At 46.0% G+C, this 21410-nt stretch overlaps 1 protein-coding gene across 1 annotated transcript in view; it reads left to right on the top strand.

Annotated features, from left to right (window-relative positions):
• The window catches only part of LOC102558953 (vesicle-associated membrane protein 2), a 106529-nt gene that overhangs the window by 64787 nt on the left and 20332 nt on the right, over positions 1–21410 (top strand). Inside the window, exon 2 of the mRNA XM_019478702.2 lies at positions 20434–20557. Within this exon, the coding sequence (XP_019334247.1) occupies positions 20434–20557 (124 nt within the window). The remainder of the gene's footprint in view (positions 1–20433; positions 20558–21410) is intronic.

Raw genomic sequence — 21410 nt, 5'->3', positions numbered from 1 at the left:
CTTTTATAACCTATTTTGGGGGCAAGTGTGATTTCAGAGTATTTGACCATATAGGCAGGCCTTTTCTCTAGAAGGGGAGATTAATCTTTTCTGGGTGCATGACTGGACAAGAGTGTGCTGCTTCAAGCAGGCCAGACCTGGATGAGACTGGTAAGGCAGAGGTACCACAATCCAAGGAGTTGGCCCCTGGCACATCTCAGCTGGTTCTAAGTGGTCAAGTAGCAGGTGGCAGAGAGGGATTTGGGTCACAAGGGCATCCCAGAAGATGTGATAACACCCCAGAAGTGTGTCTCAAAGGCATACCTGACTGTATCCAGGGTCAACGAGTGTCACAGGTAGGTTGAAGTTCATGGAAACTGATGGGTTTTAACCATTGCTTTTCCTATGGGATAGTTTCAGATAGAAACAGCCTTCAAACCCCAGGTATGAGATACCTATCACCACACAAAACCAAGGAATTTGGTTGAGGAAGTGAATTGCTGACTTCAGTTTTTGGGAGGGATGAGAGAGATGCACTCTGGGGCTCTCAGGAAAGAAGATTTCATACAGCTGTACAACACTGGTTGGTAGTTCTGAGAAAAGCCTAAAGAACAGGCTTTGGGGACAGGGTGCTGACTAAAAGACCCTGGGGGCTGTGAACAAAGCAACTGTCTCTGAGGCTAGGGACAGACATTACACATGAACTGGCCTAAGTGATCAGACACTGGTTTAAGCCTGTAACAGAACAGATATTCAGTGCACATAAACCAGTTTAAAAATGACTGAAACTGGTTTGAGATAAAGCTGGTTGAATGTAGTATCAGACTTGACTGATTTGGGTCAAACTGGTTTATGCAATGTCTGTCCCAGATTATGTAGGAACAAAAAGGAAAATTGTTAACGTGGTTTAATTTTAGAGAGGTCAATCTCCAGTTATCCCTTCTGAATCAAATAAATTGGTGAAATGAAAGCCAGTGGCAGGCAGAAGATATTTAGCCAGTATAAAATGTTAATGTTCTGGGGCCAGTTACAAGATACTCTTCCATACTATACACATTAAACTGGTGATTCTCAACTAGGGTGCTGCACTTCAGAGTGTGGAAATACCTATACATGGTTCACAAAATAAACCCAAAGATTTCAAATAGGAATCCATAATGTTTGAAATATTCTGACCTGTTATGGACTTTCTGAATTCTTTGCAACAGAATAATTTCTCTGTTGGGTTTTTTGTTATGTAGTCATAAAAAAGAGTAAAAGCTGGCATTTTCCAAGGGTGCTCTGAATCTAAAATGGTTGAGTACCAGTACACTGAACCTATGGAAGTATAAGGAGTAAATGCTTCAATATTTAAAATAAGGGCACTTGCAAATATTATTTTTGTTTGATGCTAATCATGTACTTAAGAAATGGATAAGAACTTTGGCTTAAAAAGTAGTGTGATAGTATGAGTCTCTATTTTGCTATTTTTGCTGCTTTAAAAAAGTTTTCTTCCTAAAGTAATTACTTATTTATACCTGTTAAAAAGCTGTTTGATTGCAAGCTAAATAAGTGAATAGAAAACTTCTTAGTATAAAACATCCAATTTAGTTACCTTGGTTAGTTGCTAGTGAGAATTTAACTGGCATATATCTCATGGTAATTAACCTCTAATTTTGATAAGGTTGGTAATTACCCTATAAAACTACCTAGCACTAGAACTGGCATCCATGAAATTAGGTGACTGTTAAAAGTATGTAGCCAAAAATATAACTTTCTTGTTCTTATCATGTTTTTACTGACAGTGGAAGACTATTCAGTAGGCTCTCTCCTTGTTTGATTTTCTCAGTTAAAATTTAAGGATGTTTATACATGTTTTCCAGGGGACGCGGGTGGAAAGGGGGAACCACTCTAATTAAAGCACCTGAAGCATCATGTGTATCAGCATCCCTGTGCTGAAATTAAGTACAGCATCCCCATGCTTTTGGAAATACTAAAGCGTGTCTCCATAGGGTGATGTGTAGATACGCCCTATGCTACCTGGCAAGAAGAGGAGTATTAAAGTGCCTCCTGCTTTCTGACTCTAGCCACCGACTCCCAGTTGCTACCTCTCTTGTTTCTTAGACCCCAGGTCCAGGAAAGGCAGACATATTGGGGGACCTTATTCCTCAACATAAGAATGAGTGTTTTCATTCTATTGCTTGGGCATAGTCCAAGTCTAGCCCTTACTGACCAATTCAGCACAGGTTTGAGGTATGTGCTTATGCCAGCTTCCATTTAGCAATGGCTTTGGGCATGTGCCAATAGCTAAGCATTTACTTATGTTGCTTTTTATCACTCAGGTCCCACTTCCATAGGCCATCCTGATTGAACAGAGGTTCAGTCAGGATGGCTGTAACAGGGTGGTTTGGCCTTTTGAGACACAGCAGAAAGCCTATGGTAGAGGCCCAGCTGCAAGTGATTAGCCACTTAAGGGCCACCTGCAAGCAGTTACGATGAAAGAGAAAAGGTACATGCAGAGGTTTGGGGAAGTTAGAGGGAGGGTAGATTACATTAAAAATAGGCACCCACTATAACTTAGTTTGCCCAGGTGCAGACTTTACACTTAGCTCCATAGCTAGGTTGATTCAAGTGCAAACTGTACAGAAGTTCCAGGAAGGATAGATCTGTTTAAAAATGACTGACCTGATTGAAGTTAACCCTATCTGAGAGAGAATTTAATTTAGATCATGTCCTGAAAGACTGCTCTAATTGAACTTCTGTACCATTCCCAGCACAGCCCCTGGGCTGGAAAAGCCCAGAGGCTGACTCTAGCCCCAGGGCTGCCCTTCTGCTGCTTGCCTCCTGGCACTGGGCTATTTATATCCCCCCAACCCCTCCTCCTACCCCCCAGACAGACAACCTCTCCACACACACCAGCCAGCCCCCAACCCCTCCCCAGGCCACCAAAAACCAAATCCTGCAAGCCACTTTAAGTGCTGGTTTTACTAGCATTCACCAGTGTTGGGAGCCAAGGAAGTAAGTCAGAGTGTGGGGAGGAGTGGGAGGGATGGGGGGGTAGGGCTGTGCAAAGCTTCGGGTGGTGATTTGATTCAGAGGAGATTTGACCCAATTCATTGGCTGAATCTCTGAATCTGAATTGAATCAGGGGACCAATTTAAAGGTCCAAATTGATTCAAAGCTCTCTGAATCTTTAGAAAGATTCAGAGAGCTTTGATGACTCGGGAAGTCCCCGGTGGTTGCAGCAGGGAGCTGCAGCTGACTCTGAGCTGGTAAGTACTAGGGGTGGGGAAAGCAGGGCTGGGAGTGGGGGGAGGGGACCATGGGGGGGACTGCTGCCAGCTCCCCCAGACCCCCCATGGCTGCCCCCACCCACTCCAGATCAGTACTTTAAAGAAAAGCCCTCGGTGCTCACCAGGTAATGCTGGACAGGGGGGGTGATCCCCACTGCCCCATGCTGCATGGGGGGCTCTGCTATGAGCCGTCTGACCACCCCCCCCCTCCAGCCTCCCCACAGGTGCCCTGCCCAGGCCAGCTCCAGCCCTTTAAGGAAAAAAAAAAAAGCAAGAAAAGCCCCAGGACTCATTGTTCTTGTAGTGGCCTTGGGGTTTCAGGGGTTCATGCAAAGCTCCTCACATGGTGTGGGGTAATGTGAGGCAGTGGGGATTGCCCCCCACCAGCAGAAGCAGTGAGTCTGGAGTTATTTTTCCTTAAATGGCCAGAGCTGGCCTGGCCAGGGTACCCATGGGGGAGCTGGGAGAGTGAAGTGGGGGGGCTCATAGAGAGCCCCCCTTGCAGCATGGGGCAGCAGGGATTGCCCCCTGCCCGGCAACACCTGCTGAGTCAGGACTTTTTTTCCCCCAAGTGCAGGAGCTGGGGTGGGCAGGGCAGCCACTGCCAGGCTGGGAGAGCAGGTGGGGGACGGGCCTGGCCTGGCTGATTCAGCCAAATTGAATCGGGACAGTGATTCAAATAGCTGAATTGAATCACTGTCCCCTGAATCGATAGAATCCAAATCCAAAGCAAATACTAACCGCTTTGCACAGACCTAATGTGGGGTGGTAGGTTTGCTGGGGTGGGGGACCAAATATATCCCTGTTCCCAGGGAATGGAGGAAAGACCCCCATCCCCGCAAGCTGCCCTGATCCTACCAAATTCTGGACACTACCAACTCCCCTGTGAACCCCCGCTTGCCCCCCAATCTTCCCTACAGATGCTGCTAGTCTCTCTGATCCTCTAAAGCCCTCACAAAGGCTCTGCTTGCCCCCCATTCCCTTCCACAGATTCCCCATGGACCCCCAGCTGTCCCCCAATCCTCCCCACTCAGAGCCTGCTTGCTCCCCTGATCCCTCCAAATCCTCCCTCACTAGCCCCGCCATCCAAACTTACCTTGGATTGGGTAGCCATTTTTAACTTGATCTAACCTCCCCAAATAATCAAGAGCGAGAGCGAACACAGGGTGTGGGAGGAGGAGCTGAAGCTAGCAAGGAGGAATATCCCCATAAGCAGGAAAGGGACTGAAACTTAAATGAGCACTTGGCCAGGAAGGGCCATGGAGAGAATCTCTCCTGCTGCCTAGAGAAAGGTTACCTGTTCTGGTTTGTTTGCATGAGCCAGGAAACTGCATTTAAAGGACAGGCTGACAGAAGTGACTTTTTGTTATGCAGCCAGCCCCCTGAAGTACTCTACAGCTGTGCCCTTACAGAAATGCATAGCTGCAAAGCACTTCCTAAGGGCCCAATTGTGCAACAATCTGAACCCTCATGTAATGAGGGTTCAGATGAAGGTTCTCCAAAGTGGAACACTTTCATTAACTTCTGTCAGTCTCTGCTGGGAGTAGAGCTGGGCTGATGCACCTGAACCCCAGGTGTCTTGCAAACTGTTTCTTCATCTGTGGCATGTTCACCTTTTGAACTCCCAAGAAGGATTTGCATTTTCTCTATTACTTAGCAGAGAAATGAAGGCAATGGCTGCAGCAGTTGTCTTGACTTGATTTTCTGTGTGATTATCACTTTATGCTTTAAACTTTTATTCATAACTTCAGTGAATAATGGAGATATCTGCACTTTATTGGGTTGTGTGTTTCTCTACAAAATCCGGGGTGGTCTTGGGGCTTTTGTGCTATAATCCAGTTCTGTTTCAATTCTCAAATTTTCTCTTTCCCTGCTTTCGGGTCTGCAATTCAGGTAGCTGGTAGAAAATGAAGGCTTCATATTTTCCAGAACTTTGATCTTGCTGGCTTTTTTTAAAGCCAGATAAAAGCAACCTTTTTTCTATTCAGGAAATTAAATCAAATTCAATTTTATTTTTCCTTATGTGTAGATATAGCTTAATTGTAGTGCATGGAGTTATAATAACTGGTGACTGTCTGGTTACTAAACGTTTTGGGTGCGTCCAGATGATCATGGCCATGTAGTATGGTGCCACAAACACATCTGCAGTGCCACATACTGCACGGTCAGGCATTCTCCACTTCACAAGGGCATGCTGCCAGTGTGTGCACTGCTCCGTTTTTTTTTTCCCCATGGGGTTTGTTTGTTGTTTTTTTTTTACCCCTGGATATCCAGGGCCACCTGGAGCCATGCTGCAGCTACCAGTCAGGCTCTGCCCAACAGGATTGCCACAACTACAGCCCCAGGAGACCCCCTCAGGTAAGGCTGCTGGGGCCAGCCCAGGGCTGGCTCCAGCCTCCCCTACCACCTGCAGAGTAACTTGTTGCATGCCAGAGGACATGTAGTACGGGCATTCCCCGGGAGCAAGTAGCTGCGGTGCAAGGTGTGCTGCTGCTACTTGTCCCTAGGGAAGCAAGTGTCCGCGCTCATGTGGATACAGCCTTTAAAGGTCTGAATCGCTTCAGATTGGATTTTGAAATCGATAACCTCTAAGGTTGGAGTACTAAGTGATAAACCCATTATCTGTTCAACTCATGTAAAAACAACAACCAAATAAAATCCCAAACGGTACTTGTTTGCTACCAAAGTTTTAAGAAGAATCAATCCACAAAACTGAGAAATGTCAGTGTTTAGGGCCAGAATTGTTTGAAGTGTCTAAGCAAGCTTTTGGCTACTGCGCCATCTCCAGTAGATGCAGAGAAAACATTTTCTTCCTTTTTAATGTAATCAGTTCATTCAAAGAAACTGGGAGTTGAAAACGAGGGAAAGTTAACTTTCTTCTTTCAGTCTCTGAGGCAAAGCTATGCTGAGATCCAATAGTTGTAAAATTTTGAGATGTGGTAACCTGAGTAACCAGTTCAATTTACTAACTATAGATAGTACTTTCTTTTTTTTTTTAACTAACTCATTTGAATTGTAATGCATCTTTTGATAACCTTCTATTATATATCCAGCACTTTTAAAGGTAGTCTTATTTAATTAATAAGACTACCTTTAAAACGAGTCGTTTTAAAGTGTAGACACAGTGCATTTGTAAATTAATTCGTTTCCATCTAATCTTTGTTTCCAGCTCATCACAAATAATAAATAATATAGTTAATCATCTAATAAATAAGAGATATTGTTCACAATAAAGTTCTAACTTAATAAAATGTAAAAATATATATTGAGCAATATAATGGTTCAAATGTGTATATGGTGTAACAGCAAGGATTTGTGTGAGTACAGTATTATCTTTTATTGGATCAAGTTAGACAAGTTTGCGCATTCTTCATGCCATTCTCCAAGCATTCTTGTCTAACTTGATCCCAAACATGCAGTTGATCCAATAAAATATATCATTCACAAAAATCCTTGCCTCTTCTGTAATTACTGGACCAACATAACTCCAACTCTACCATATGTAGTATAACCTGCTTTGCAAAAGAAAGTACAAAATTCACATAAAAGATACAGATTTTCAAATAAATGCATGTTCTAAGGGTTACCAACCAATAAGATTCTTTCTTTAGGAAAAGAACAAAAAAGTATATATGCAAAACAAAAAATAAAATTATTTGCATCAAGAATTTTTGCTTGCCAATTTAAATCACTGTTAAAATTGGCAATGTAAACCGCTCTGACTTTACTCCAGGGCAGGATGGATTGATTTACTTGTTTATATTAGAATTTCAGTTTATTTCGCCAACAGAGGACTGGAGGGGAACGGTACAATGAAGTGCAGTGGATATAGCACACACAATCAAATAGATATACTCTAGGTGGTGGAATAATACTGGGTTCCCTTTTCCCCGTGCTTGTGAAGGGAATGGAATCTACCTGCCATTCTTCTGAGACATTCTCATACTCTTGCTCTGCCTTTCTGAGAGAGGGCATAGGATCCCTATTACAGCAGATTCAAATCAGGTGAAGTAGAGGTAAGGTGGATGCATGGCAGGTTCCATGTCAGTTTACCTGGGCCCAGATTGCCTCAGTCTAGTCTTGACCAGCAGCATTTGTAGCTTGAATTTGAGTAGTAGACTGGGTTAAGCTTATAATAAAGGATGTTCCCTTCGATACCTGAATTTATTTTTGCTGCTTGCTCGTTTCATCACATTAATTGTAATGGTGAGATTTATTTTGTCTCCAGATCACAATATACCAAAGCAATTCTGTGTTCCAGGAGATCACTTTGAGACATGGCTGTTGTAATGGAATACCATAATTTTTCAGAGCAGTAGTTGTCACACTTATATCCCTATCCAGAGAGGAAGCAGTATGGTTTTGATCTCTTAATTCGTGATCCTAACATTCATGTCTCCAACGAATTTAGTCAGCTGACCCTGAATCACCCTCTGAACAAATCCATGAGGCAACTTTACAAAGCACAATAACTGATTAACATGTAAATCAATATCCCTCCTTGTTTAGAGATTATCTTAAACCCCAGTATTTGCAAATAATGACAGTAAGGGGAAATGAAAGACCTAGATGGATAATACCTCAGAAACAGAATTCTGCCTTATGTTAAGTTCCCAACCAATGGAAACCAGTCATCAAAGTTATTATAGCTGATTTTGGGAAGATCTAGTTTAAGGAAACTCGGGTATCAGTATGGCAAATTTTGTGCTCATCACAAATCATTAAGTACTGAGTTAGTATTTGTTTTAGCTAAATTGCAAGAGTGTTTGGCCTTGCAAATAATTATTTGATTTGTTCTAATAAAGCCAAATGAGAAGATGAATTAATTAGCTTTTGCTAGCATAAAAAAATTTTTTTTTAAAGTCTCAGGGTTCATCTTTTCTTCATCCACGCTCATATTTAGCACACCAGATGGTTAAAGTAATCATAACAAGCTGGTGGGAAGATTTAATTAATGTATTCTTAGTACATTAAATGCAGCCTCTCCTCATAAGGCCTGCTCTCTTGACCTCTAATCATGCATGTAGCTCTCCTCTAGACTCTCTCAAGCTTCTCCACATCCTTTCTAAAGGGCAGAGCCCAAAATTGGATGCAATACTCCAGCTGCTGCCTCACCAAGACCAAGTAAAGCAGGAGGATGACTTCTTGGGTCTTGCTTGAGATGCATCGGTAGATGCAAGCCAGAATTGTATTTACTTTGCCCGCTGTGGCATTGGTAGCTTATGTTCATCTTGTGGTCAGTCATCACTTCCAAGTCTCTTTTGGTCATGGTGCTAGTGATTATAGCATTGCCAAGCCTATAATCATGGCATGGATTTTTTCTCCCGAGGTGGAGCACCTTGCATTTCTGTGTTGAATGTCATCAAGTTTTGATCTGCCCATCTTGTGTGCCTGTCCAGGTCAGCCTGAATTGCCACCCTATCCTTTAGCATAGGGGTTTTCAAACTTTAAGGAATGTAACCCTTCTGGGTACACTTTTGACAGAGCAGAGTGAGGGGTGGCAGCAGCCAGATGCGGAGCGAAGTGGGGGTAAGCAACAGCTGGACATGGAGTGCGGAGATGGGTGGTTAGCAGCAGCCAGATGTGGAGTGTGGGGGGGGTTTTGCATGCAGCAGTGGTAATGCAGGGTGGTGGATGGCAGTGGCTGCCGCTGCGTGCAAGCTACCTCCCCGCCCCCACGTCCGGCTGGCCAGGCGGCACTGGTGCCACCCACAGAGGGGAGCCATTGCAATCGCCCCAGCCCTGCTCCTGGGAGGTGGTGGCGCTCCATCCCTGCACATCTGTGCATACCCCCTAGCCCTGATTGACACCCCCTGCTCTAGCGTGACCTCACTTCCCCATAATTTGGTGCTGTCTGTGAGCTTAGCCAGTCCACTTCTGACACCTGAATCCAGATCACTTATGAATATATTAAAGGGTACTGCTCCAAATACTGAGCTCTGGGGGATGCCACTGGTCACCATGCACCATGTTGATTTGGTTCCATCGACTGTCATTCTCTGGGTCCAACCATGGAGCCAGTTCCCCAGCCATTGGCCATAAGGTTGTTGAGGCTACAGTTCCCCAATTTTACCATAAGGACATCATGGGAAACAAAGGCTTTTTTGAAATCTAAATATATGACATCAACCTCTTCTCCTTTGTCCAGGTGATGTGTCACCTGGTCATAGAAGAAAATGAGGTTGGTCAGGCAAGACCTACCCGCAACAAAGCCATGTTGGCTCTCTCTCAGAACGTTGCCTTCCATTAGTGTACAAGGGGGCTCTCTCAGGGCCGGTCTGCCATTGGCACACCCACCTGTTTCTGGGCCAACTGCCCGCCTCCTCATCTGCCATGCCTTGCTGTTTCTTAATTGGTTCTAATAAGGCAGGAGGCTGCCCATTCTTGCCCCGATGCCAAGGGGTGCTAGCTGTGGCTTCGTTCATCCCCTACACCTCAGCCCAAGCCTTGCAGATGGCATCCAGGTGACACAATGCTCGCAGCCTACAGTCAGACCCAGCTTTGCTCTCATTGTCAGGCCTCAGACACACACATTCATACCACCCTCCTCTCACTAGGGCCTCTCACACTCCACCCCCTCTCACAGGGTCTCTTTCATGCATCAACAACTTATACCGCCTTGCTCCCTCTTGGAACAGGCCCCTTTAGCCATAGGCTTTACCTAGCACACACCTTGGGTGGCAGCTGTACCATCTTTTGGGCCTCTCCCTTGACCCTCACTGGGGTAGTGGCCAGCTAATTGCCTGACTGGGGCCAAACTTGCCCTGGCCCCTCCTGGGGCAACTCTATACACATTCTCACACACACACACACGCTGGGCTCAGCCCTCTCGTTTCCCCCTCACTGGGACTCCACACCTCCACCCCCTCTTACTGGGGCCACAGGGCTTCCCTCCCCAGTGATGGCTCAGGTGGCCATAGTCATCCCTGGCCCCATCTGGGTCTTACACCCTCTTTGGGCTCAGGTGGCCGCAGCCATACCTGGCCCCCTTGTACCCACAATTTTGTGGGGGCTAGGGGTTAAGGCATCCCAACCTGCCTTTCACCAGGGTGGTAACTAGCCTGGTATTTCCTGGGGGCTCCCATGCCACTAGGACCCCCACCAGGCCACCCATCCCCAGCAGAGTGCAGTTTTAGGTCATGCCCAGGACCAAGAGCCTCCAAACTATCCCCTTAAGCTCCTGCCCTTACCTCCAAGATGTCTCATACAGCCTTTCAGCCAGGCAATGCTGCTGCCTGGTCTGCCAGCACTGCTCTGTTTATATAGGTGGCCAGAGGTCTAAAATGGCGGCCATAATCAAGCACCTGCTGGACGTTTGGTTCAGCTCTTAAAGTGGTAGGCACCAACAGTGCCCTGCCACAATTAGCCTGTTCTTAATGGTTTCTTTGATGATTTTTTCCAAGGTCTTTCCAGGGATTGCGGTCAAAGTGTTTGTCCTGTAGTTCCCTGGATCTTCCTTCCTTCCTTTCTTGAAGATAGGCACCACATTGGCCCTTTTCCAACCTTCAGGAACCTTTCCCAAGTGCCATGAGTTCTCAAATATCCTTGCCATTGGTCTTGCTATGATATCAGCCAACTCTTTTAGCACTACTGGGTGCATTCCATCCAGACCAGCTGACTTGTGGATGTGTAGCCTCTCAAGCTGTTCCCTCACAAGATCTTCACCAATTGTAGGTGTATGATGGCCCTTACCCTGGTAGTCCTATGTCCTGTCAGGCAGGGTAAGCCCCTTGGGCTGGTGGAAAACTGACACAATGAATCGTTGAAGAGATTAGCTTTTTCCTGGGTGTCAGTTGTCACCTGCCCAATTTGGTTCAGCATGGGTCCAATGTTGCCAAGCTAAGCAAGTACAGGCTGGACAAATTGGCTGTAAGGTGAATAGAAAACTGGTTGGAGCATCGAGCTCAGAGGGTAATAATCAATGGCTTGATGTCTAGTTGGCAGCCAATATCAAGTGAAGTGCCCCATTGCTCGGTCCTTGGGCCGATTTTGTTCAATGTCTTCATCAACATTCTGGAAGATGGAATGGATTGCACCCTCAGCAAGTTCACAGATGACACCAAGCTGTGGGAAGTAGTAGTTATACTGGAGGGTAGGGCTAGGATTCAGAGTGATCTAGATAAATTGAAGGATTGGGCCAAAAGGAATCTCATGAGGTTCAAGAAGAGCAAATGCAAAGTCCTGCACTTAGTATGGAGCAATCCCATGCAGCAGTACAGGCTGGGGGCTGACTGGCTGGGCAGCAGCTCGGCAGAAAAGGACCTGGGTGTTACCATGGACAATAAGCTGAATATGAGCCAGCAGTGTGCCCTTCTTGCCAAGAAGGCTAATGGTATACTGGGAAGCATTGGTAGGTGTGTTGTCAGTAGTTCAAGGGAAGTGATTCTTCCCCTTTCTTTAGCACTTGTGAGGCCACATCTGAAGTACTGTGTCCAGTTCTGCCCTCCCCCCCCCACTATTGAAAGTATGTGGACAAATTGGAGAGAGTTCAGGGGAGGGCAACAAAAAGAGGTAGGGGCTAGGGCACATGATTTTTGAGGAAAGGCTGGGGGAACTGGGCTTATTTAGTCTGGAGAAGAGAAAACAGCTGGGATTTAATAACAGCCTCAACTACATGAAGAGTTGTCCCATAGAGGATGGAAGTAGACTGTTCTCAGTTGTGGCAGATGACAGAACAAAGAGCAATGGTCTCAAGTTGCACCAAGGGAAGTTTATGTTAGATATTAGGAAAAACTTTCTCATTAGGGAGTAAAGCACTGAAAGAAGCTACCTAGAAAGGCTGTGGAATATCCATCCTTGGAGGTTTTTAAGACCCAGCTAGACAAAGCTTTGACTGGGATGATCTAGTTGGGGATGGACTAGATCATTCATACCCAAATAGATGGATGATCTACCACCGCTTGTCCAGAGCAGTGGCCCCTGCTTTGAGAAGGGTGTTGGACTAGATGCCCTCCTGAGGTCCCTTCCAACCCTAATTTTCTATGATTCCATGAAAGTGCCTGGAAACTGCCAGTCAGTTGCTGTTATAGCCTTTACCAAAGTATCTGTCTTAGTGTTTGGTAATAATTAGGTCAAATCTAAGTGTAGATATATTTTATTGTGAAAAAGACAATATATTGACTTCCCATCTCTAGAAAATGTACTTTAGTAGACTCACTAATGAGGACTATATGAAGCCTTTTGTAGCCTCCACAGGGTATATGTGTGTCAGACAGCTCAAAAGGGTTTGTGCAAACCAGACAGCTTAGTAATATCAGATGCATGAACTTCTTTAATATATTCCTTTATTTGTGCTCAGTTGGAAATTACAATAAAATTTGGGTGCCTCTGAGTCTTTCTTTGTTTTAATTAGTGTCACAGTTCATTTTAACCTTAAAAGTTAAATGGTAAGCTGCTTTAAAAACAAAGTAGAATAGTGATACTCTCAGCTATGTAGGATGAGAAATTTCTTTGTCATGATGTTTAGTTTTAATGTCTACAGATGCAGCAGGCAAACAGAAGAACTGGACAAGTCTGTATCAGGTAGAATCATTGTACCAAATCAATAGTACAGTCTTTAAAGGTTTTCAATTAGGTTGCTCCCACACACATGCACAGAGCCAAAGTCTGTTGCTAGTTAGTGCGTTTGTACTTGTGTTGATGACTGCAACATTTGGCACTCTACACAGCATCTACATATTCAAGGAATGATCTGCAACTTGGTAGAATGCTTTAAAGTAAATGGAAAACTTTATCACATATATGGAGATGATGTCATGTAATGCATATATTTACCATAAACTTTTGACAGCCTCTTTTGCCTTAATCCATCACTCTTCGTATTGACTCCAACTTTCCAACCCCTCAGGAGTGTCAAGCAGCCTCCATTTTTTTTAAATCAACAACCTGCCGAATAAATGTTTGCTCCTTCACTCTCTGAAATTTAGACTTCCCTCCTCAAAGTATCAGTCTAGCCCAAGATCTGGGATAGATAATGTTCATCCCTTTATTAATACAGGCAGTCCTCAGACTTATGCAATTGGTTCCTGAAAACTGTCTCTTAAGTCGGAACATCATAAGTCGAAACCAATTTTTCCCGTAGGAACAGTGTTATAAATGGGGGATTGGTTGCTTTACGATGGTCAATACAACTGCTTCCAGCTGGTAAGTCTGGTGTGGTGGAAGGAGAGGGGGAAGGGAAGGGGTGTGGGGGGCAGTTCAGCACCCCCTGCCATGAGGGAGGGACTGGGGCTAGGGCTGGGACTGGGGCTGGGACAAGAGCTGCCCAGCTGGGGCTGGATGGGTGCAGGACTGAGATGTAGCTCATCAGGGGGGCATGGGGAAGGAGGGGGCAGTGGCTCCTGCTGCTGCATGCTGCTTGCCTGGTAGCTCATCTGGCAGTTCTTGTTGCTGCTCCCGCTGCTTGTCCAGGAGGATATGGGGGGGGCAAGTGCCCCTGGATCTGCATGAGGCAGGGCTGGGGCTGCCCCGGGCTGTGCTCTGGGTGGGCGGCGGTGGCACTGGGAGTGGGGGCTATGCCCTTCTTCCACTTGCCCAGCCAGAGAGGGGCAGACAAAGGGCAGAGTCACTGTGCTGCCTCCAGACAAATAGCGCACAGTGGTGGGAGCTGTCCCACCCACCCTGCATCCCCCGGATGAGCTGCAGATTCATCCCATGCCTGCCCTCCCTGGCTGGGAAAGCAGCAGAAGGGCATGGGTGGGGGGCGTGTGCCTCCAGATTGGGGTGGGGTGGGCAGTGGAGAAAGGGTATGGGGGGTTGCAGCCACCCAAAAATTCAGCGTTGGTCCTGCCACCTGTCTGGAGCGCAGTCTGGTGCAGCCCCAGCCCCGCCCACCCCACCTTGCACAGATCTGGGGGAACATGCCCCACCATACCCTCCTGGACAAGCGGCAGGAGCAGCTGCAGGAACCACCAGATGAGTCACCAGATGAGCAGCGCACAGTGGTGGGAGCTGCCTCCCTTTCCATCCCCGTGCCCTCTCCCTGAACCACAGCTCAGTCCTGCACCCACCCAGCCCTGGCTGGGCAGCACCAGCCCCAGTCCTCCCTCTCCATGGGGGGTGTTGATCTGCCCCCCTGCACCCCTTCCTTCCCCCCTCTCCTTCCACCGCTCTAGATTTACCAGCTGGATGCAGCTGTTTTGTAAAGTTGAAACCCACATCAGAATGTCGAAACAGGGTGTCAATTTATAAATGCTGTAAGTGGCGTTCATTGTAACTTGAAATGTTGTAAGTCAAGGACTGCCTATACTTAAAAATGTAACTCATTTAAAACTTGACAGCTTAGGGGCTGAAATGGGAATTGCATCCCACATACCCTTAATTTGGATTCACTGCTAGTTCTAGAACAGGGGCAGGCAAAGTTCAGCCCACAGGCCAGATTGGGCCTGCAGTAGACTCCATTTCCTAGCAGCGCCTTGCCCACATCACTGTGGCTGGTTTCCATGGAGAGTCCAGAAGTGGCGGTGCTGTCACAGCGTGGGATCAGGGTTTCAATGGAAAGTAGTGCCCGCAGCACTGTCAGGGTGGAAAGCTGGGCAGGGAGCTGCTCTGGGGCCGGGATCTTGTGGTGGTGACATCATGGTCTGGAGCCAAGGCAGAGCTGTGATCCATTGCCTGCACACCTAGGGCAGAGGCATGCAAGAAATGGATTGTAGTTCTGCCCCAGCTCTGGACTATGCTGTCACCACTGCAAGATCTCAGCCCCAACCCTGGAGCAGCTCCCCACTCAGCTGTGCACCCTGCCAGTGCTGCTGGGGCCAGTCTCCATGGAAACCCCAACCCTGCACTGTCATGGTGCCACCACCACTGGGATCTGTTCATGAGTAAACTGCTCCTGGATCTAATGAACGTGTGCACACATGGGCCTTATGAACTTAAGTAGTTTACTCACAAGTAAATGCTCTGGGGCAACAAACTGCTCTTTCTTCCTGGGGCCCTGCAATGGGCCCCTGCCAACATCAGAGGATGCTCTAGGCTCCCCCCTGGGTGCTAGCTCAGGGTCTGGCAGGGAGCACTGGGCCAGGAGACAGCTGTCTCCTGGACAGTGCTGGGTCATTGCTCCCTGCCCCTGGTGGGCTTCCTGCTGTTGGGCCAGGGACAATGTCTCCCTGCCTGGGCAGCAGGAAGCTCCCAGCTCTGGCTCCATGATTGGGGCAGGGGTCATAGAAAGAGCTTCAGGGGAGGGGCAGGTCCCATTCCCCTGCCCCGATTCACCAGTGGGGCAGCTAGCAGCAGGTCCCCAGCTGGCAAGGTTCCCTGGCTATTAGCTTCCCCACAGGCAGATTGGGGCAGGGGCCTGGGACCTGCCCCACCCATGCAGCTAGGAAACAGGCTGGAGAGCTTGTTCCCTGCTTAGCTCTGTGATTACAGAGCTGGGTAGGGAACAGGTTCCCCAGCCCCTGCCAGCAGGGAGCTCCCAGCACTGGCTTCACACTCATGGGGCCGTTGCTGGGAAATCCTTGTTGCCCAGTGCCAGCTCTGTGACAGCTGTCACAAAGCTGGCACTGGGTAATAAGGATCTCTTAGTCCCCCACTCTCCTATCATGATGATGAAGTGGGGGCTGGGAGCTAAGGATCTCCCATCTCCAATGCCCTGATCATGATTTCAGAGCCAGATGCCTTGGAGTTACCTGCTGCTAGGGCAGGGGGACATAGTTCCCATCTGGGCTCTGGTGGTGGAGCCTGACCTGGCAGCCGGCAGTTCCCAGGAGCAAGAAGCAATCTCCTGCCCCCTGGTGGCCAGCTGATTGGGAGCAGATTTGTTCCTGGTCAGGCGTTCATATGAATGCTACTGCACAGTTAGTAATCACAAGTAAGTTTTCTACTTGCATTTTACAGATAGCAAATTTACTCAGCATTAGCAAGTTTCATTGTGCAGTAAGCATGTGCATGTGTAGGCTCACATGCTTACTGCACAGTAAACTGCACTACCTCACAGTAAAGCATCCTGTGTAAATGCACCCACTGAGGACAAATCAAAATCATGGCAGATCAACAGAGAGTAGAGGACAAGCCTCTAAGGCACTGATTCTATTTGTTCCCAATCCCACAAAACTTTCCTGTAAGACTCAGTGGGCACATTTACACATGCAATTAATGCACCTGAATTAATGCACAGTAAATTCAGGCACATTATACCATTCCTGGTGCATGTGATTAGTCTAATGCATAGTAAAGCACATGTGTAGATGTGCCCAGTTTGTATCAGGATTGCTCCAAAGGCTCAGACAACAACAGTCTGTTTCTCTGCACCAAAATATTTCAGAAGGTAGGAACCAACCCCCAAAAAGACAACATAGGACTTTCTTTTGATGGTTTTGCCTGTTTCAGGTACCACATGTCAGACTCTATGCATGTAAAACTACACTGACTCTCAAACAGAAGAACTATTTACAAAGCAGCTGCAGTTATAGTTAGTAGCAAAGCCAGACTGACATACAGACTGACCACCTGGTACCTTCTCAGAATTCTTCCCTTCTGCCAATACGTGTTTCTTTGTACAAGTTACATGCAGGTTTCCACACTGATCTCTGATGAATTTTTCTCCTCTTGAGATTCTTTGATCTCAGCTGGATTAAAAGACCTTGTGATCCTGAGACTTATGCCCAAACCCCTATGCAGATTGGAAGAAACAAACTGAGCTGCTGTGACAGATAATTACACGGTCAGGTGGGAGGCAAATTGGCTTAAGGGTCACACCCAGAGAGTGGTGGTGGATGGGTCGGTATTGATCTGGAAAGATGTGGGCAGTGGGGTCCCCCAAGGCTCAGTCCTTGGACCTGTGCTATTCAATGTCTTCATCAGCGACTTGGATGAGGGCATGGAGAGCACTCTGTCCAAATTCACAGATGACATGAAATTATGGGGTAAAGTTAAAACACTAGTGGGAAGGGATTGAATCCAGGCAGACCTAGACAGATTGGAAAAGTGGACAGAAAAGAATAGGATGCAGTTTAACAAAGACAAGTGCAAAGTGCTGCATCTAGGGAGAAGGAATCACCAACACACCTATAGGCTAGGGGATGACCTTCTCAGCAGCACAGCATCAGAAAGGGATCTCAGAGTCATAGTTGGCTCCAAGATGAAGTCGTCAGTGTGGCAAAGTAATCAGCAAAGCTAACCACACTCTATCATGCATTAGCAGCTGCATCACAAACAGGTCCAGGGAGATGATACTTCCCCTGTATGTGGCATTGGTCAGGCCACAGTTGGAGTACTGCTTCCAGTTCTGGGCACCGCACTTCAAGAGGGATGTGGACAACATTGAGAGAATCCAGAGGAGGGCCATATGTATGGTTAGGGGCCTGCAGGTAAGACCCTACAAGGAGAGACTGAGGGACCTAGGTCTCTTCAGCCTCCACAAGAGAAGGCTGAGAGGGGATCTTGTGGCCATTTACAAATGCATCGGGGGGTGGCGGCCAGCAAAAAATTGGAGATGCTCTGTTTACCAGGACACCCCTTAGAATAACAAGAAACAATGGCCACAAATTGACATAGAGCAGATTTAGGTTGGATATCAGGAAGAACTTCTTTACAGTAAGGGTTGCAAGAATCTGGAATGGGCTTCCAGGGGAGGTGGTGCTGTCCCCTACCTTGGGGGTCTTTGAGAGGAGCTGGGCATCTGACCCCAGCATTCTTTCCTGTCCAGGGCAGGGGGTCAGACTCGATGATCTATTGAGGTCTGTTTCAAACCTAACAACTATGAAACAAAGGAGCCTTTAAAATACTGGGCAGAAAAGATGATAAGGACTCAGTGCTAAACTTTGTACCCTGTCAATTTGAGATGTAGGATAGTGGTAGGAAATTGCAGCTGTGTGTAGTTTGTCAACACACCCCACTAGGCTAATCAATGGAGAATACATATCCTTAATAGGCTGCACCCAAATAACCAAAGCAGGTGGCTAGTTTAAATAATTCTTCCTGCTGGAAATTATTATTCTGTAAAACCATAGATTGTAACCATACATAGCAAGGGGATAGCTGCAGTTTTTTTAACGTGGTACATGGGGTAGTATGACTTTTCTCCATATAAATTGCCTATTTGCACCATGGGAAAAAGGATATTTTCTTCTGAAGCCAGGATAAAGTTTCATAATTTCAAGTTGGTCAGGCCAGAACATACTTCCAGAACGCAAATCCTGTGAAGTATGGTGTTTGAATTAGGTGTAGAAGACAGTCCAGATTCTGATCTTTGTTGGAGCAGTGACTATCCAGAGTATACTGACCGACTTCATTGGAGTTGCTTTGGTAAGAATGAGATTGGCCTTTTGTGTTTATAGTACATGATGTGAAGTCCTCAAAGCAAGTATGAGTTTTGGTATAACTCAACCCAATTCCTTTTGATTAGAGCTTCATAGAGGGTTAGCATCAGCAAAGCAGTGTAGTAGGCAGCACCAATATCAGTCAATAGTGTAACATGTGGGGCACCTGCTCTAGGCACCGATTCATAGGGGGGCACCAGGATGCAGCCCCCATAGAGCTTATGCCACCACAGCAGCCCATTTTGGGGGAATTTGCACTGTGGCAGCAGCAGCCCATGCCACTGCCTCCACCCCAGAAGCCTGTGGGTGAGGAGGTAAGTGCTCACTTCTCCACCCTCCCACCTGCACTGCTCAGGGCACTGAAATTTTAAGCTATGCCTCTGATCTCAGTAAATGAACAGTGGCTAAATGGCTGCTTTTTGAGGCTCTCTTGGACATGACAAAAAGGTGTGAAATCAAGAATTTCATGTGACTTGAGTGCAGTTAAGAAATTGGTACCTCTCTCTAAAATGCAAGTCACTGTGGCAGGCTTTTAATGGGGACATAATTCCAGTAATGTTAATCAGGTCCTGGTGATGTAAAAGGTGTGATTCAGAGAGACACTGTGTTCCCTCAGTCTGTCACTGTGGGGGAGGCATTGGAAATGCATGAGTGGGGTTTGTGATTTTTTTTTTTTAGTTCAAACATGCAGGGATTTCCTCTTCAGTTAAAGGGAAAATTTTATTTCTCTTGTGGGAGAAATTGACTGGGGACCCTTAAGAAAATGAGTCAGGTTTCAAGCGTGGGCGTGAGGAATGGCTGTTGGAAGTCATTAGGACCTGTCAGGCCAACAGGATGAGTTGTCTCTTTAAATTCAGTCACCAAGACAGATTGGATCTGTCATAGCATTTTAAGGACATTTTTTAAAAAGTACACTGAAGAAGATTGAACCTTGTTTTATGTCTAACACAAAGATTAACAATAGGAGATCTGGGTTTTAGCCCATGGTCTTGAGGAAATTATTTGAGCTAGGTCCATTGTCCTAGGTAAGCACCTGTTTGTCACTAATGGCCAGGACATGGTGGCCAACACTTGTGTGTGTCTCAACTCTACAACCCCCATCCCAGATTTCCTCCCCACTTCTCTCTCTTATTTTCTCTCCTCACCTTTCCTAGTAGACCTCTTTTCTTGGTCCTCTTCTAATCTCTGTCCCCAAAGGAGAAGCCAGACTGACTGGAAGGCTGCACCCCACTTTGCTTATGCCTTTACCTATTCAGGCAAGCAGTTACAGTAGGGAAGTGGTTATGAAACTATTTCCTATCCCTAATCCTCCATCTCTTGTAACTGGCCATGCTGCAGTTTTCTGAATGTTTCAGTATTCCTCACCTTCCTTTTGGAGAATGCCCTTTGAATTGCAGGCCAAGCACATAATAAAAATGAATTGCACAGAGGCTAACTGGACTGATTGATAACATGCTCTTATGTTGTCCCATGAACTTTTTGAAAAGCATTTCATGCTCCACAGTCATATAGGTAAGCATAATAGATGATTTAGGGCCCTGTTTAGTACTGTTTGCTGTGGTGAGGTGCCTGTTGATTCAGATAGACTTATCTTAATAAGAAATATTTAAAAGCAGGGAGAGGGAGGACAGAAAAAGAAAGCAGGGAACTGAATGGCCTGATATTTTGATTTGGTTTCCTAAATTCAGGGATTCGGATTATATTTGGGCCTTTATGTACTTGCCTGTATACAGACTTAGGTACCTAATTTTGGACATGTGTACTTGAAAATGGAACTCTAATTGATAATATATGGAGAGATGGAGAATTCAGTTGAAAAGTTGTCTGTGTCCATATCTAAGCATTTGATTGTTAATCAAAATGAAACTGTGAAGTAATGAAATATCGGGCATGCTCAGTTAATGTCTCTGCTTCTGATTTAGGTCAGCTCCAGCTCCCATTCAAGGTACTGGAGGTACCACCAATCTTGGGGCAGGAGGTCCTCCTTCCACTGCCAATGTGACAAGCAACAGAAGGCTTCAGCAGACGCAAGCACAGGTGGATGAGGTAAATGGTTTTTGACTTACTACACAAAACAGGAGCAAAAATAGGATGTTTTTAAGATTATAAAAGAAATGTACATGCCTAGCTAATGATCCTACAGCCCAAATTCACTTGAAGTCAGGTCTGTGGAATGGGATTTACAAGAGATCTAACTTTAAATAGACCAATTGGAAAAGGGTATTACTTGGAGTACCTATACATCTGCAAGGCTGGAATAACTTTACTTATAAATAAAAACTTTAGTTTATTTATTATTAAAAAGAAAATCCACAGTCAAAGGAAGAACACAGATCATCGGTGGCAAAGAGTCCTAAACTACTTTTGAATTATTAGACCAAGTGCCAGCATGGGCTCTTTGCCAGGATAATGATTCCCTTTAACTGCCTTAGTCATAATGCCAGCATCTATCTACAACCATATTCACTGGATTAGTGAAATGATTACTAATCCTGGGTGCAGCTCATTAAGTGTCACCCATCACTAATTGCAGGGTTTAATCCTGAATGAGCTGCGGACTGGATGGCCAGTCATTTCGTGCAGTTTTTGTGTGTTGTTAAATGCCGAACATTGTTTTCCTGAAGCACTTTATTAACTAATTCTACATTTAAGAGACAAGGGGCTACAAGGTGAATAGGACTGTTTTTTACCGCCTTGAGATCTTTACATCTGGGTTAGCATTAAATGCTCCAAAAATATCCATTAATTTCATTAGGAACCACTGGGGATACTTACCTTGACTCCAGACGGTCAAAGACTGGGGATAACCCTTGAATGCACATTGCAAAAATAGGCAAAACATTTAGGGAAAGCTTGGACTTCTTTTTTATTTAGATTAATTAGATTAATTAAATTAGAT

The sequence above is a fragment of the Alligator mississippiensis genome, chromosome 7 (genome assembly GCF_030867095.1).
Source record: "Alligator mississippiensis isolate rAllMis1 chromosome 7, rAllMis1, whole genome shotgun sequence".
In the NCBI taxonomy this organism is placed as follows: domain Eukaryota; kingdom Metazoa; phylum Chordata; order Crocodylia; family Alligatoridae; genus Alligator; species Alligator mississippiensis.
This window is presented reverse-complemented; position numbering and strand designations above follow the sequence as displayed.